Source organism: Aythya ferina (genome assembly GCF_964211825.1).
Source record: "Aythya ferina genome assembly, chromosome: 4".
NCBI classification, from domain to species: Eukaryota; Metazoa; Chordata; class Aves; order Anseriformes; family Anatidae; genus Aythya; species Aythya ferina.
Genome location: NC_140300.1, coordinates 42,675,782 through 42,692,934, shown reverse-complemented (window position 1 = coordinate 42,692,934; position 17,153 = coordinate 42,675,782). Strand labels below are relative to the sequence as shown.

The window sequence follows — 17,153 nt, the reverse complement described above, 5'->3', positions numbered from 1 at the left end:
CAGTAAGTGACCCTTTCATCGAAAGTTATTTTAAGCTGGTACAATTTTTTTTAAGTGTATGATCCAAAGCTTTTCTTTACCTATAAACTGTAATATGCACTTTTTATTATTATTTCCGTATTTTGAGAGCTTTTTTCATTTTTTTTCTCACAAGTTTGGGATAGATTTTGCTGAAAAATAGAAATCTAGACATACTTTCCAGGTTAAAAAAGAAAAACTTTAAGAACATATCATGTTTAAGTAGGTGCCCCACTGTAATCTTTCCAGACTTCTGTAAATTTCCATTTACTGTTCTACCTCACTTTTTCTGTGGAGGCATTTCTGTTTAGTGCATGTTTAACTAGACATATATTTGTTGCAAATAAGACAGAATCATAGAACTGTGGAATCATATACGTTGGAAAAGACCTTCAATATCACCGAGTTCAACCATCAGACTGACCTACTGAGTCCCATGACTAAACCATGTTCTTTAGTGCCATAAAAGATGCTTGTCTTTGTTTTCATTTCAACATTTGGTATTACAAACTTCTTCCAGGTGAATTATTTTGTAACTACTCTAAGTTCTTACACAAATAATTTTGACATAAAGCAGTATAATGCAATTATCATGACATCAGAAAAAAAAGATATTAAAGGGAAAGTTGCAGTTTATCCTTCACTAATCACATGTTTGTGGACTTCAGTGCATGTGACACATGATAGAAAGCAGCAAATTGTTTATTGAGGAGGACTTGCCACCAGGTTTAATTCATTGTGTGGAGCGTTGACCTTTCAGTGCATATAGGGATCAGCCACAATCAGCTCATTTCATCTCTATGATACGCAGTTCATGGCTGTTCATATTCTGAGCTAAATAAGCACACCGGATAAGATGTTGAAAAAGCTGCAAAACAGACTTAGAAGACCATGTCCAATTTTCAGAACTGACTTAAGCTTAACTGAGAAAGAAGTAGTTGGTGGGACACCAAGTTGCAATGTGTGACTTTACATACTTGGCTCCCATGGTACAGTGAAACAGTAAAAGTCAGGTGTCAGAGCTCTCAGAAGTATTCACGAGCTCCTTGTATTTACAAAAAGCAGGAGTCTGGGTAGAGGGTGGCCTAAGATAGCCAAGAGGACATACCAAGATATCTGTATATTAATTTCCTCTCTCTGATTTAGGTATTCTGGAATAAGAGCACCTGCATTTATTTAGCATAAAGCCCAGTGAGGCCAAACACAAGTGGTGGATCCTAGAAATCAATACTAACACCAATACTGAATAATATTTTTGTCAATGACCTGGATGATGTGACCAAGTGCACCCTCAGCATGTTTGCAGATGATACAAAATAGGGCAGGAGAGGCTGATATGCTGGGTGGGAGGTTGTGCTGCCATCCAGAGGGATCTCTCCAGGCTACAGAAACGGGCTGGTGAAGTCACATCAGGAGCACTGCATTCATTCTGTCTCCCAGTACAAGAGAGGCATGGACATGGTGGAGCAAGTCCAGCAAAGGGCTGCAGAGATGTTAAAAGGACTGGAGCATCTGTCCTCAAAGAAGAGGCTGAGAGAAGGCTCAGGGGGGATCTTACCAGTATCTCTCAGGCAGCAGTAAAGAAGGCAGAGCCAGGCTTTTCTCCATGGTGCTCAGTGACAGGACAAGAGGCAATGGGCACAAATTGAAATACATGAGATCATGTTTAAACACAAGAAAAAAAATAAATTACTGTGAGGGTGAATGGTGAAACAGGTGAACTAGAGAGGTTGTGTAGTCTCCATCCTTCAAAAATTACTCAAAATCCCACAGGACATGGTCCTCCTCTGTTTGACTCTGCTCTGAGCCAAGCAGATGGACTTGATGATATCCAGAGGTCCCTTCCAACCTTAAATATTCTGTGACTCCATTATCTTTCTCTTAAGCAGTCCTTCTAGATTAATTCCTTTTTGCTGTGTAATGCTCCCTAATAGAAAACTTTCTGTAAACTAATATGATGTTTTTTCCAGACAAACTTACTTTTCAAAACTCAATGGCAGAATTTTTCATAAACAAGATTGTGCTGGTTTAGTTCGTTTGTTCTTCCTTACTGCTTGGAGGAGAAGAGGGTGTAAAAAAAACAGTTTAATGTAATTAAAAAAAAAAAAAAAAAAAAAAGCTAAAGAAAAGAGAGGCTTTTAGATTATTAGTTAAATATACAAGTTTCTGTTTATCTTACTAAACTATTGGATATTTACTTGTCTGACATATAGCAAATGAGTCAATTTCTGGAAAGTTTAGAAAATATTGGATGAATGCATGAATAATTACTGTTGGTGACACAGTCTCCAGACTCAGCTAGATCACTTTTTACATTTTTTTTTTTTTTTTTAACCTGATCTAAAAAGATGACTGGGACATGTTGGAGAAAAGTGGCTGAGCCCTCCCTGATGGCTCAGAAATTGTCTATGTCTTTGGATTTTTTTTTGAAATCTTTGCTGCAGATGTTTCCACAGACCATGGCAAACTGAAAATCTTTATCATGTGCATTTAGGCATGTCATTTTCCAGGGAAAAATCTGACATAATAGCATCATGTTCTTGACTTATTCTGCCAGTGTCCACCATGGTAATGACTTCTTGTGGACAAATGATTTATACATCCAATTCAATCACATGAGCAATCCTATAAAAGGTGCATATTTTCATAAAAGTCTAATAGGGGTAAAAATCTCATAGGGCATTTTAGCATGAAACTGGAAAATGAGTTGCTGTAGATATGTAATCTCTTCTGCTGAAGTCATCATAACTGTTCTGTGGGATCATGAATGGCTATATCTATAGGAAATTGCATTTTATGCATTTAGAAAGGTGATGTCTAAGGAGATAGAAAGTATATGGCTGTATAAAATAACATGTAGATTTTGGAAGGAACTATAAAATATTAGTTATTTGAGTAGGAAAGACCTGTTTATCGTGTTATCAGGTCTTGTGCAGGATAAAGTGTTCCAGTAATTCTTCTAGCATACTTTAAATATCTCAAGCAGTAGTGCTTTTAAAAATACTTCCTTCAAAAGCTTGTTGAAGTGTACCAAATGACTGCTAGTTGGTGTAAGCGAAGTTCTAGCTTTGAGAAACATCTTTCCGATACATATCAAATTGATTTCTGTTTGCCTGAAAGACATTATATGCCCTAGCAATTTTTATATTTTCTACACATGGAACATAAGCTTTTATGTGAAATATAAAAAGTGACCAAAAATACATGAAAACATTTCTATTAATTCATGAAATTAAGAAAACCTTTTTACATTTTCTCCTGTCACTGATTCCATTTGCTTTATTACTTTCAGCCTCTAGCCCACAAACTTGGTGGTACAATCAACAAACCCCTCAGTGGCTGTTTCATCCCTGCTCTATTTGATTTCTGCACTCTGAGTAAATGATTAAGTTTTCATGCATTGGTTCAACCAAAATCTATGTTCACTCAACCACATCCTTTATTGATTACTTCTACTGCAAACAGTAGGCCAAGTGTGATATACATAATTGGACAGTTGTCAGGGGATGTGGGTGTTAACAGTCCTGTTTTCCCAATTGGAAACTGGAATCACCTTGATACACAAATATTCTGCACTGTTTCATTCTCATTCCTTGGACCGAGGAGTCCTTTTCCTCAGAATATATGTTTTTAACTCTCAAAGGTCTGGTTGAATGGATTTAATGATTATACCATATAATATGCTCTTCAAGTTGCACCTGTGCACTGCATATAGAAAACTAGAAAAACTGGAATTAATATTTGTCTAACACTTTAACCTTGTCCTTTAACTTATATAAATCATATGCTGGATTTCTGTGGGGAAACATTTGATTTTCTCTTCTTAGGAAAAAAAAAAAAAAAAAAAAAAAAAAAAAAAAGATAGATTTGAAAAAATATGTTTCTAATTCTAAAATTTAGATTTTTTTTTGACATTTTGTAAATGTTTACAGTAAAGTATGTTTAATATTTTCATATTAAATACATAAGTTAGGAAATTTTATTAAATCTAGCTCTGCTGGTTGACAACTAAGCTTTATAGTAGCATGTTCATGAATACTTCAAACACGTTAGTTTCCAGTGTTTTAGCATCCTTTTGTAGCAGTCTAGATCACTTCAGTCACATAATCACTGCAATATTGTAAATTTGCAGTGATGCTTTACTGTGTTTCCTGTGCAATGGAAGGCTCTGTTATATTATTATAATTACTCTGTTTCATAAGACAGGGAATTGCAGACTTCTGCCAGATTTTGAAAACACATATCATTAACATAGTTTATAATAAAAAACAAAATATAAATAAAACCCAGACAGTCATTTGCTGCAGGAATATAACCTGAAGGTGTTTTAAAATAGAAAATAAATCACAGTTCTTTATCACTTACAGAAACTTTTGTTTCTGTGAGTTTCTTAATTAAGAGACTGTATTTTCTGTCTGGCTTGGTGGCTTGACATTTAACATGCTGCACTCCTCCATTAGTGACTCAAGTTCATGGCTAATATTGAGGTCAGCTGCAGTAACACTTCAGCCTTAAAGGGAAAAAGAGCGTAGTACCTTACTTACAAGGCAAACCCAGATGTCTATCTTATATCTTGTAACCATATGGCAGAGATCTTATATTGTTAGTGTGCACGGCTTTATTAAAAAAAAAAAAAAAAAAGGGAAATCTGCAAATGTTATTGTCAAAGTACATTAGCCAATTTTCAACTTGGATTCAGCTGTGACCTTGGGTTGCTCTGATCTCTCTGGGATTTGGAGGTGACACCTGCAATCCACAGTTTATAGGTTGCCCTGTGTGACTCCAGCAACCTTTGATCCACCCAGCCAAAGTGCAGCATTACACCTGAGAGAAGGCTGTCAGCCCAGACTTAAGAGACAGCACCGTATGGTGCTGCTGCTGTACCACCAGGGTTCTAGAGCAAGAAATGGCACCTCTAAATGACAGGAGCACAAAAAGTCTTAATGGCAAGCTAGCACTCCTACTTCCTACCCTTCTCAGGATGTGAGGTCCAGTTTCAGGATGTGAGGTCCAGTTGTACTGAAAATGTCATCAGCTGTTCAGTAGAAGAAAAGTATTAAAATAATGGAAATTCCAAAAACCCTGTAAAATCATCACCTACGTTTTCATTCTTGCCCTTAAAAATGGTACAATTTTCTGAAGAAAACTTCTGTTTCTCTCAAAGGAGTTTCTGCCCTCAGATATTCCATGTGGATTAGTCTCATTGGTTTCAGTACAGGTAGGGTCTAGACACCCATATTGAAACTACAATCTGTATTTCACCATAAAGCAGATGAGCCATCACAAAGTAGAATTGATTTGGAACAGGGGGATAGATCTGCAGTCTTTGGAGAAGCCATCTGGGTGAATAAATACTTTTGTTCCTTGTCCTCTGCTTTAGTCAAGGAAAAGTGGCTGAAACTCTTACATCCTTGGAAGAGTTTATGAAGGTTGCTGAGGATATGCATCTAAGCCAAAGCCTGGTGGATGCATGTGTATTGCTTGGGAACATTTACAATGAAAGAGTAAGTACTGGCTGTAGTAACGATGTCAAACAATTGAGTTTAACTCATAAAAATCTGCTTTTGCATATGAGGTGACCAGCAGAGTTTGATCCAGATATTGTATCTTATAAGAGTTACCAAAGGAGAAAATAATGTGTGACTAAAAACGTGCCTTAAGTTTTTGGGTAGGGTGAAAATTTCACAACATATTTAATACATGTGATATCATTCTAGAATGGGTGAATGAAAATTCCAAGTTCAGATCATAAGAAACTTTCAGTGTTGTGAAAATCATGGATCAATTATTTCGGTGTATATCATACATTGAAAACAATCCTTTTTTTAAATGAATTTATACTATTACTGTAAATGAATATGGAGTCTTTAATCTTAGCTTGGTTTCCTCTTTACGTTCTCTCAGCCAAATTTATGAAATGGGTGCCAGAAGCAAATATTTTGGCAAAGATCTGTGTCAGTAGTAAAAGGGTTTTCTGTTCTTTTTACCTCCATCTAGCTTGACAGCTTTGATTTGGCTTATTTAATTCAGATAATGCTAAGGTAGGGTAGGGACAACTAAGAAATTCCCTTTATTGTGGTTCCTAAGGTTTTTTGAGCCACTTTCTGAGCCACATGCCAGTCTCTGAATTGTCTTTCTTGCGTGGACCCTGCAGAAGCAGCAGTTCTGTTGGCAGCCTGCCTGGGTAGCAGCTTCCCCGTTCACTCAGTGCAGTGCAGCCTCCAAAGACACAGAACTTGCACTTGGCTTTTGTAATCAAAAGAGTTAAAAATACAGGTGCAGAAGTGAAAGATGGATGTTGAACCCATTACCACCTATTTTAGAGTTGAAGTGCTGCATGAAATTATTTAGATAAAATTGGTAATAGATAGAAGTTGCTCTGCAGGCTGGACAATGTTGAAATTAGGAAACATTTTCACTATGAAGAAAAAATAAATAAATACCCTTTCAAATCATGCTGGACTTTTCAGAACTGGACCTTTCATGTTACTGGCAAAGTGCTGTTTTCAGTGTGTGTGTATGAAGGCAAACAGGGAGCAACTGTAAATCTCACATTTTCTAGCTTTTAAGTACTAACTTTTGCCCAATTTTTTACAGGTTTTCTTTTCTATGTGTAATATGTCAGGCTACTTGCCCCTTTGCTTTTACACTACCCCCAAATGTCTTTTTATTTTCAGGATTGTTCTCACGCAGAACTCTCACTGACTGAAGTTACTGAAGTTACTGACCCTTTGCACAAGCAGTAGAAAAAAGTCTTACTCCGTATTCTCCAAGTTAGGCTGGAGACTTCTGTTTGCTTAAGTTCTTAGCATAAATGCAGAATCTCCATTGAAAACTAAGTTTGAAATTCTGAGAACTTGCTAAAATAACTTTAAATTGACCTGAAACTTTCTTTGAAGTAGAAGGTGGTGTGACACTGTCCTTAAATATTCTACCCCAAATTTGAAAAACAAATAACAAGATTCTGTTTAACTACTTTTATATTTCACTGCTTGTTGACACTATTGCTAATAATCATTTATACGAGAAGTGATATTTTAATAATTAACCTCTTTGGGGTTGTTCCCTAAATTGTGTTTCTCAGTTAAGAATTTGCTGCCTTGAACTGGGTTAGGGGAATAGAAGGGAAAAAATATATAGTGACTTAGACTTAGAAACCTATGTAAAATATAGAATTTAAATAGACAAAAAGATTTCACAAAAGTTTTACAGTTCTCAATTTTCTATACTACTTTTTTTCTGCAAGGTCAGCAATGTTTACTAATACTGAGTCTTAATTAACATTTTTTCTCGTGGATCACTGCCTGGTTGGTGTCAGCTGTCATAGCCAGTATTATCTAAGTTAAGCTATTATTAGGGTATTTTTATTCCACTCTGTTACTTCGCCTGGTGATACAATTTGTATCATCAAATTACAGATATCTCTATTTATATCCAGATCTATCCTTGGGGACCTTTAGTAAACCAAGAATATAACTTACTATCCTCCCCAAAGTGGCTTTGACTAAATTCACCTTGCTCTGTCCATGCTGTTGCTATTTCTTTGTAGTTTTGTCATCTCACCATTCCGTCACCATCGTCTTTCCTTAATGCTGTACACTAAGTTCCTGCTTTTTAGTCATGATTGTTTACCAGTATGTTTCATTTTTTAAATGCCTGTTTTTATATTATACATTAGTATCTCTGATTTCTCCCAGTTTAAGCAGGTTCCTTACTTAATATGAATAAACTCTGATGGAGATAGTATGACGCTGTCATTTCGCATTTCACTTTTCTTGAGTTTCCTAGTCTGATTTGCTGCATTCCTCTCACTAATTGTATCACTGAACCTATTATAGTTTTCATGAGTACAGTATGTAGATGTTTCTCCTTTCTGATTATTACCCTACTGCTTATTGTTCTTTATTCATTGCTGAGTCCTCATATGCCTGATTTTGCTCTGCTGATATATAAAAACAGAATCTGAATTTCTCTTATCCTTATCCTTTTCCTTTTTTTTTTTTTTTTTTTTTTTTAAATTCAGACACCCTTTAACAGTCATACAAATTTTGATCCCCAATAGTGGTATCAAGAGCAACAGGTATCAAAGTGGAGTCTGTGCTCCTGTCCTCTTTACTCTGTGCAGAAGGGAGTTTTAATTTTTCTAAATCAAGCTGAGAGTTAAAGGATAAGACAGCTCTGAAAACACTTTTCAGTCAGGAGTTTGCACCATCAGGGCAGCAGAATTCCTCATAAACTGGAGAGCTAGGAGGCATCTTCCATGGAGAGGGCCAGCTATATTTAGTCTGAATAGCCGTAGAAGTTTTTCTAGCTCTGACAATAGCCAGAACTGATTCCTTCACAATAAGGTAAAGGATGAACAGTTACATAATGCCATGCTCCCGATATGTTATTTTCCCCTTGTCTTGTTTGTTGACTTTTTTTTTTTTTTTTTTGGCCACAAGAGCATTTAACTTTCCACTTTGTAAGCTTGTGATCAGGATTTTCTCCACAAATAATCTATTAAGGGGAGACAGCTATCTGGAATTATTTTTAATTTTCCTGCTTTTCAATCAGATTCAATTAATTCCTATTCTTCTATTACAGCTGGTAGCAATTGTACATCTATTCCTCATTTATATTTGTTGTTTGGCCCGTATTTATTTTGTCCAGTTTTATTAATATACTGCTTATTTATATAAAGAGTGTATCCTAGTTTTCTACACTGTATTTTTGATGAGTGCTAATATTTTTTTCGACCTTAATAAATTTTAGATCTCTTTTGCATTTAGAGTCAGCCACTGCAGAGCTGCCCGTGTTATTTCAAGGCCTTCTTCTTGAGCATGAGTTAGTGAGAATCCAGTAAAAGTTATTAATAGCTCAGGCAGCATAAGTTACCTATCTTTTTCTAAAGAATCAATTTCATTTGCTATCACATAATCACACAGGTAGTGTTATTAGGTCCCTTTGAAATTCCTCGAAGCATTGCAAAAGATTATTTTAGCTTGTTAATAGCTAACAAGCTATTTTTAGCTTGTTAGAGTATATTGCCAAAATTGTCATCTGATCCTTTCCGTATGATACTAAACCTTAGACAATACGAATACTAGAGCAGAAAGTTACTGCATGCTACCTTATGTGATACCAACTCAAAATGCTTTCAACCATTACTGGACACATGAATGCTAGATTTCTGTAGGCTGCAGATAAAGAGATAAACTCTTTGGGTTTTCTATTTAGGAATGGTTGACAAATTTCTCCTATTGTTTCTCTTTTTGTTTGATCAGGAATATCCCTATCTTTTGGCATACTACCATTCTCATAAATCTGTAAGTTTTGATTTCTGTTCTTCTCAGTGCTTCATTTCATTATCATCTTTTTGGTTTTATTTCTTCATTCTTAAGATTTCTTTTCTAAAATTTAGTATCACAGTAGTAAATTAGGACCTTTCCTCCCACAGGGTTGTTCATGAAACAACAGTGAAAATTGCTAAAAGGCCTGACTGAAATCAGTGTTAATACTTAGCATTGATACAGTGATTTGCGTGATCAAAATACTACACAGACAGCTAAAAACATTTTAGTTCCTGAAAAAGATATGAGCATTGCTTTCTGCATTTTAGAGGTTAGGAAACACCAAGTGAGAGTGATTTGGTTAATACCATGCCATGAGTCATTCTGTAGGCTGGCCTCTCAGCTGCGACATCTCAGGTGTGAGGAGAGCAGGTTTTAACATCAAGGTAAATACAAGTGACTGCAAGCAGTTTTTACAATTCTTTTATTTCTTTCCTTTTTTTTTTTTTCTTCCCTCTTCTTTACTAGGGGAACTACAATAAAGCTTTTGAATATTTCACTAAAGCTTCTGAGGCAGCAAGCATTTTAAATAATTTGCCCTTAGAGGGGGAAACAAAGACTTACTGTGGCATTGCGAAGACTCATAAACTGATGGTGGCGTTTAACAGCTATATAGAAGCAGAAGATCCTGTCAGCCTCAAGTACCTGCTGGCATGGAAGGAGAACAGAAGTGACATGTGCACTGACCCTCTCACAGTCGGTAAGACATTGGTTATGAAACACATTAGTGCTGTATTGTTCTCAATGGTTAAGTCATTTTTCTTGTAGAGTTTTATTAAATTATTTCCTGGGTTTAACCTTATTGGATTACCCTTGTACTGAATGGAGGTTAGATTTACTCCTTTGTGTGCTTATTTTAAAGACAGAATTAAATAGGTTTAAATACAATATATGAGGGAGAAACAGTTTCTGGGAATGATAACTTCTTTTCAGTACTGTTTTCTAAAACATCACAGTTCTGGGCAAACAGTGATATGTTAGTTCAGTCAAATATCATAATTTTAAACTTAGGAAAAAAAAAAAAAAAACTTACTTTGCAGTCAGCTCTTCAAGTACATCCATAAGCAATTTCTCTGTTTTTTGAAGTAAGAGGTAATTTCTGCTTAACATAGCAGACATAGCAATGAATTCAGAAGAGCATTCTGTTTTCTTTTTGGCATCCTTATTGGGGAAAGGGGAAGTAACTCTTGTGATTTCTCCAATTCCCTAGTTTCAACTACAGGAGGGAGGAAAATTTTGTGTGGAGTAGACCTCTTGGCATTGGTAAAATTTTTTTTTCTTTTTGGCATGCTGAAGAGATAAAAACTGTTTAGAGTTCCCATGATGATAACAGGGCAGTTCTTTTTTAATGCATTTCTTTTTGAATGACTATATATTGACTATATATTATGACTAAAAATCATAAATATTTAGGATTTTTTTTTTCTCCTGAACAAGTGGATATTCAGCATTCTCATGAACAGACTTTGCTGGCTGGCAAAGTTAACTGGGCTCATATCTCCTGCAAGGCATAGTAAGTTTCTAGACCGTTAGTGCAGGATGTAGTGAAGATGCCAAGAATGCTATCAGAGATGGCCAAAGAATCCAATGTCAAGCAACTTTACATGTTCCACATGGGGTTCATAAGCTTTAGGTGCAATAAATACGAGACCAACGAAAATTGACAATGGTAAACAGTAAAAAACCAGGAGCCCTGAAGAGATAGTTAGGATGATCTTTGTTAACATGTACGTTACTTCTTGCACCTGACAAGGTTTTCCATTCAGCCTTTTACACATTGCTTTCTCCAGTTAGTTGTGGTATTCATTTATATCGTGAAATGGTATGTGCTCCTTTAATCTCAAGTTTCTTGCTCCTCTTTAACAGGACATCAGGGATAAAAAGAGTATGATTAGAAAAACCCTTTATGTCCTGGCAAGCATGGTAGCAGAAACAAGTTTTGCCTGCTGAGAGTCTCTTCCTTTAGCATTTCTGCCTAGTTTACCCTCTGTTACTTATGGTATTACAGTTTTCATTTTAGTTCCAGTAAACTCCAGGAACCCTGTGGCTACTGCATATTTAGCAGCTCTTCCAGTTCAATATCATTTTTCTCATTAGTGCTCCAAGCTTACTCTCATGATACCCAGATTACATCCAGGAAAACATAGTGTCACACTGTCAGCACAATCTGTAACATTCTTCATGTTTTGTGTGCCAAATCTCTAGTTAGTACTGGCACTACATTTTTAATATCTTTGTCTGGCAAAACATGACCTGGCACCAATTCAATATTAAGATCTACCAGCTCTGAGTTTCAGGTACAGCCTTTATCCTATCTTCCAGCAGAATGTCTGTGCATGCTGTGATGAACTCATCACTTTGGAAATTCCTACTATGATAATAGAATGGTATTTCTAGCTCTTTCAAATAGCTCAACATTGATAATCTGCTAGATTTTTCTCAGTCTTTTTGAGGGTAAAATAGCTGAAGACAAGATACAATGGTAGTTCTTAATCCGCAGGGGAATTTAATGAAATGAAGAAGGAAAGTAATAAGTTTTCATTTCTGTCCTGACTGGATAATTTTTCTGTGACAAAAAATAAAAGTAGTTTCTGTAGTCTTAAGCAAAAGAAATACTAAGGCTGATGGAGGAACAATAACATTTAAATTCAAGTACTGCCAGAGACCTTATATCTTTCAACCAAGGCTTATTTTCTAAATCAATCATTTCAATAACCAAGCAGGAAGAACCATTAATTACTCAATTTACCTCAACATTTATTAATAAAATGGATGTTTTGACTGAAGTTGTCATGGAAAAAGGGATGAGATTATCAGAAAACAGTGTTGATAAATGCACAGGAGAATGTATTTCTGTCTGCTGTATTTTGACTCAGTCACCTGACTTCACTTACAAGAGAGTTATTTATGCCATAGTGAGATGCCACTGTAAGAACAAATAAGACTTTATTGATCTTTTTGTGTTTTGTCAAAAGTATACAAAAATAATTATCAACAGTATCAGGAGGGAAAAATTCTCATGATTCCACCTTAAAGCCTAAAAAAGGAAATATTTTCTGTGGAGAAAATACTTCACAGGTCTTTCAATAGATAATCTCCTGATTTGTCATCTTCTAAAAGGGAGAAGAATAATTAAAGAATCTGAAGGCAGGAAAATTTTGGATTGAATTTTGGATATTAATTAAATGAAATGCTTCTCAAGAATTATATTTTTGTGAGTCTGGAAACTCTTGGTACAGGTTATTGCAGCTGGCAGTGCTTTGCCTCTGCAAAAGACTTTGGGTGCCTGAAATCATCTAAACATTTTTAATAGCAGAGTTCAAGTTAAAATATTTTGTTTTCCTCATGCTGAAAAATCTTCAGTTGTTTTCTTGAGAAATGTTATGTGCTTTTGACTGCAATTTATATTTATTGACTTTGGACAATTTTGCAACTTTGCAAACTTAACACATTTTACTATGAGTTTTGTGTGTGTTTTGGTTTGTTGTTTTGTTTGTTTGTTTGTTTTTTGGTTTGTTTTATAGTAGCACTTAACGCTGCTTAAGTGTTTGTCTTACCTATACCATAAGTTGCAGTCTTATGATCAATAGAATTATCTTGTACCATTAACGCTTTCATTTTTCAGCATGATCTGGACTATTTCTAGCATTCCACACCTGAGCAGCCTTCCATGTGATTTAAAATGCATGCACCAGCTAAAACTATAGCTTGGAAAATGCAATACAATGAGTTTTTAACCTTACTCCCATACATGTAATCCCTTGATATTCTTTCTCCATCTCCCTCTTACAGAGCTAAGGAATGGTACATTACATAATATGAGTGGGCCCTTTTTGTTGTATAAAAAGTCAAATTCTCATCTTATCAATTCATATTCTTAGAAGTTCATTTAGATGCTCCATAGTTATTTTCCTGCAAAAGATGTAGCTAACTTAATATGGTGAAGAAAAGAGATCTTGCCAGATGAATTTTAGATGGAAGTTTGTGTGTGATTTTATCATTCATTAATAAAAGGATTATCCCTAAAGAATGGTAAAATTAGAAGGGAGGTGTGAGATCGAAAATTACACTAAACACATTCCATTAACATTTCTCTACTATAACTTACCACAAACACATAATTTATGTGCCATTTTGATAATATTGCCCAATGTTAGAACGGTGTGCTTCCTAATGTGATAAACTGCTTTTTTACTGTCTCATCTTTGTGAAGTACGCTAATTCCAGAAATACCTCTAACATTGCAAATCCGGGCTTCCACACATTAATAAATGATGCCAGTTACCTCAAATGCATTCTAATAGCTGTTATGCTATGGCATTGTACCCAAAATGCCTGTTTCCTAGTGAATATTGGTTTTGATTTGCTAAAGTAGTGTCTATTATAAATGGTATTTTGTCTGTCCAGTAAACGTTTATCGGTGGTAGCAGGTTTGTTGATATGACAACATTTCGGGGAGAAGGAGAGATATGGCATACTGATCAAAACTAGAAAGCTTTATACCTTACACAGATGTACATCCTTAAAATAGTTCTTGATGTCAGTAGAAAAGTAGAGGCTTGTGTTAAGCTTCCTTTCCCTTCATATTCCATATCTGAAGCTCTGTCATGGATTCTGGCATATCACTGTACTGAGGTAGGACTACCAGAATTGGGCACATGCCTGCACTCTCTCAGAGTTGCTCTTTGCATTTTTGTTATATTATTTGGCCCATTTATTTGTTTGTAAGTTCTGTTTTGTAGTTAGCTTGTACAGAGGGTGAATATATAAGCTTGTGTGCAGACTGAATTAACCCACAGTCAGTGCTCTCGTAACCTTTCCACTTGATAGCATATCAGTGGGTTATGTAAAAAGCTTGTTGAGGAACAATAATTAAAAGTGCACGCTGTCAGTGACAGAATAGCTAGACTGACTTTAAACAGACAAAATCATGATTCTTTTCCCATTCACTGCCACACAGAAGATGGGAGTGCTTCAGACCCTTATTTTGAATGTGGTGAATGTGCCTGTGCCTCCTGGCGGCCTGCTCGCTCTGTCCTCTCAGCCTGCTCTGTTTGCTCTGCATAGGCCTGGAACTAAGTTCCTCAGTGGGCTCTTCTTCAAGTTCCACGTGCTTATGATTTTTGTCAATAAAGTTAGAGAAATTGAGAGTTCATTTAATTGTTCGGAGTACATTGTTAATATGACCAAAAATGATGAAAAATAGAAAGGATTTTGGTGTTTTCTCAGAAAATACAAATGAACATGAATGAAGAGAGTTATACTTGTTCACTTAGGTAAATAACAGCTATGATTTTAAATCATGGAAAGCAAGCCTGTGACCAAGTGCAGACTCCAAAGCTGTCCCTGTGCCAGAGGCATAAAGGCTCAGTTCTCAGTGAGCTTTTTTCAGGAGTAGCTCAAACACATCAGTGTCCCCTGCTGGAATTCAGAGGATGGCTTCTGCACACCGTTGTGGAATTTATCAAATAGAATAGTTTACTCACTTCTGGAAAAACACTGGTTAGAAATGCCAAAATATACGCATTTGGGAAAATAGGGGAAAACAAAAAAAGCCTAGAAAAGCTTCTGTCAATTTTTTTCTCCTTACAATTTTCTAAACTCCTAGTGCTTCTTAGTCACATCTGACACTCATCAGTTGCTGAATTTTAGCATATCTCCCTTTTTAATCTTCAAAAATCTCTTTTTTTTTTTTTGTACTGCTGTGTCCTTGATCTTAACGCAGAATACCTTAAGTAATTATCAAGATAGGTGGCTGGCAAAAATGGTAGGAAGAACTACCTGAACAAATTCCAGTAACAACAGATGTGAAAGAGCAGTTTCTTTAGTTCAATGTTTTGAATTACATAATGATAATTCTGAACAGGAAAAAATATACTTAAGTATATCGTTACATACCTGTCTGCTAAATAGATAGTATTAACTATTTGAAATACCTTAGACAGCATGCTTAAATGTAGATGATGATGATGATATGGAACAGCTTAGGAAAATGTGTTTTGGAAAATAAGCTTACGTAGTGCATGTATCTTACCTGAATTTATTTCTTCATTTATTTGAGTGATTCAGCTTAGTGATATGCTTCAATAGTTTTAGAAAGTGAGGGTGGTTATTGCTTGGACTACGGAAAGCACCAGATGTGAAGAGAAGAGCTAAAGAGGTCTGAAAACACATTTTAAACATCTACGTTAGTTTTCCTTAGTGCAATAGTTTGTTCTGTTTACTGCTGATGGTTGAAGCTTGTCTGAGAAAATATATAGGGGGGATGCTTACATTCAGTGGTTTTGTGCTTTGTAGGGATGCATTTTACCATTTGTCATGTGATTTCTTTCTAAATACTGCCTTAAATAATAAATAATTTCCACACAGGATTGGACTAGGCCAGATCTGTGGATGGGCAATATTGTGGATTTCAGAAGAGGGTTCATAGAACATTTCAGTGCTCAGAGAAGTTTCTTTGTAGTCTGTGCTAAGAGTTGACATTCTTGTATGTCTGGTGTTATAACTTCAAAAAATTCACTGTCACTCTGTCTAATGTGATTATGAGTGTTCTTGTCATCTGGAGTTACATAAGAGCATCTCAACCAGAGCAGAATCTGGGTTTCTCATCTGGATTTTTCTGCCGTCTGATACTTTCTATGGAGATATCTAAATTGCACCCTGCATTTGCTTTAGAGCCATCCTGTGCTAAACATTGCTGGCATCCAGCTGTGTTTTCTCAGGCAAGCTTTCTAGATCAGCAGAAAATGGTTCCCTAAACAAGGTGAATTGTTCTTTCTTGTGGAAAAAAAAATGTTGAAAGCAGTGTTCAAACTAAGGTATATTGTCAGAACCTTTAGTGTAGCTTTATGCACTGAACTAGTAGCTTCATGCACTGCTCTGTCAGTACTCCTGCCAAAACTGGAGTTCCTTAACAGTTTAAAGAGTGAAAAATCTCATGGCAGGAGCTCAGTTCTACTCTAATCCCATAGGACTCTTAAATGGTACAAAAGAAATGGCAGCACTTGCCTAGCCACATTAGAGCACTTCTGGAGGAATCCTTGATTTGGAGATACCTACCTGGCAGCTTGAGGTTTGCCTGCAATCCAGAGCATAAGAAATGCACTGACAAAGAGAAGAGTCATAAAGCAGAACAGGTGGCAGGTACTGTGCTTTGGCAATTCCCAGCTGATTGCAGGACCAAGGAGGAATAACTGGTCAGCACACTTTGATGTGGCCCCAGGGCTTCTCCACATGTGCCATCACAGGCCCCATTCCTTTGCAGCACATGTGAACAGAGATGTCTCTGGTGACCTTATTCTCTTGTTCTCAAAAGGGAAAATGGATCCCCAGAAAGTACCAAACAGCAGACTTTTATGTGTTGTTGTTGTTGCTTAATATTGAGAAGGGTTGTTGTCATTTAGACTTCATAAAAAAAACTTTTATTGATGCTATCTGCAAATGTGCCAACTGAGAAACATTGACCTCAGGCCAACAAAAAAACAGTTCTCTGCTGCAAAACCATCCCTAGCAAAAGCTCCCCAACAATCTCTGGACACAGAAAATCAAAGCCAAGACAAAGAAACTGTACTCGGTGCATATTTTCTGTAACAGAACCCTTAGGTCATCTCAGGAGTCACGGCCAGCCTATCAAACACCTTCCTTGGACTCCCAAACCAGCTTTCTTTTCTGCATCTTTTTTTTTTTCTTTTTTTCTCTTTTTTCTCTGAGATGCCTTCCCCTGCCTAGGAATATTCTTTTATGTTCCTCTTATATTTAAGTGACAAATTGCTTTTTTCATTAAGACTGTGGCTTGAAGATGGT

The 17,153-nt window shown here is 36.1% G+C and overlaps 1 protein-coding gene across 2 annotated transcripts in view; it reads left to right on the top strand.

Annotated features, from left to right (window-relative positions):
* TTC29 (tetratricopeptide repeat domain 29) overlaps nucleotides 1-17,153 on the top strand; it is a 122,736-nt gene that overhangs the window by 66,968 nt on the left and 38,615 nt on the right. The window contains exons 9-11 of one of the 2 annotated variants that reach the window (XM_084518295.1): nucleotides 5,399-5,522; nucleotides 9,819-10,050; nucleotides 10,561-10,681. In XM_084518295.1, coding sequence (XP_084374421.1) covers nucleotides 5,399-5,522; nucleotides 9,819-10,050; nucleotides 10,561-10,652 — 448 coding nt within the window. In that variant the 3' untranslated portion in view covers nucleotides 10,653-10,681. Of the gene's footprint in view, nucleotides 1-5,398; nucleotides 5,523-9,818; nucleotides 10,051-10,560; nucleotides 10,682-17,153 lie in introns of those variants that run through there. The other variant, XM_084518296.1, reaches the window with a different exon arrangement.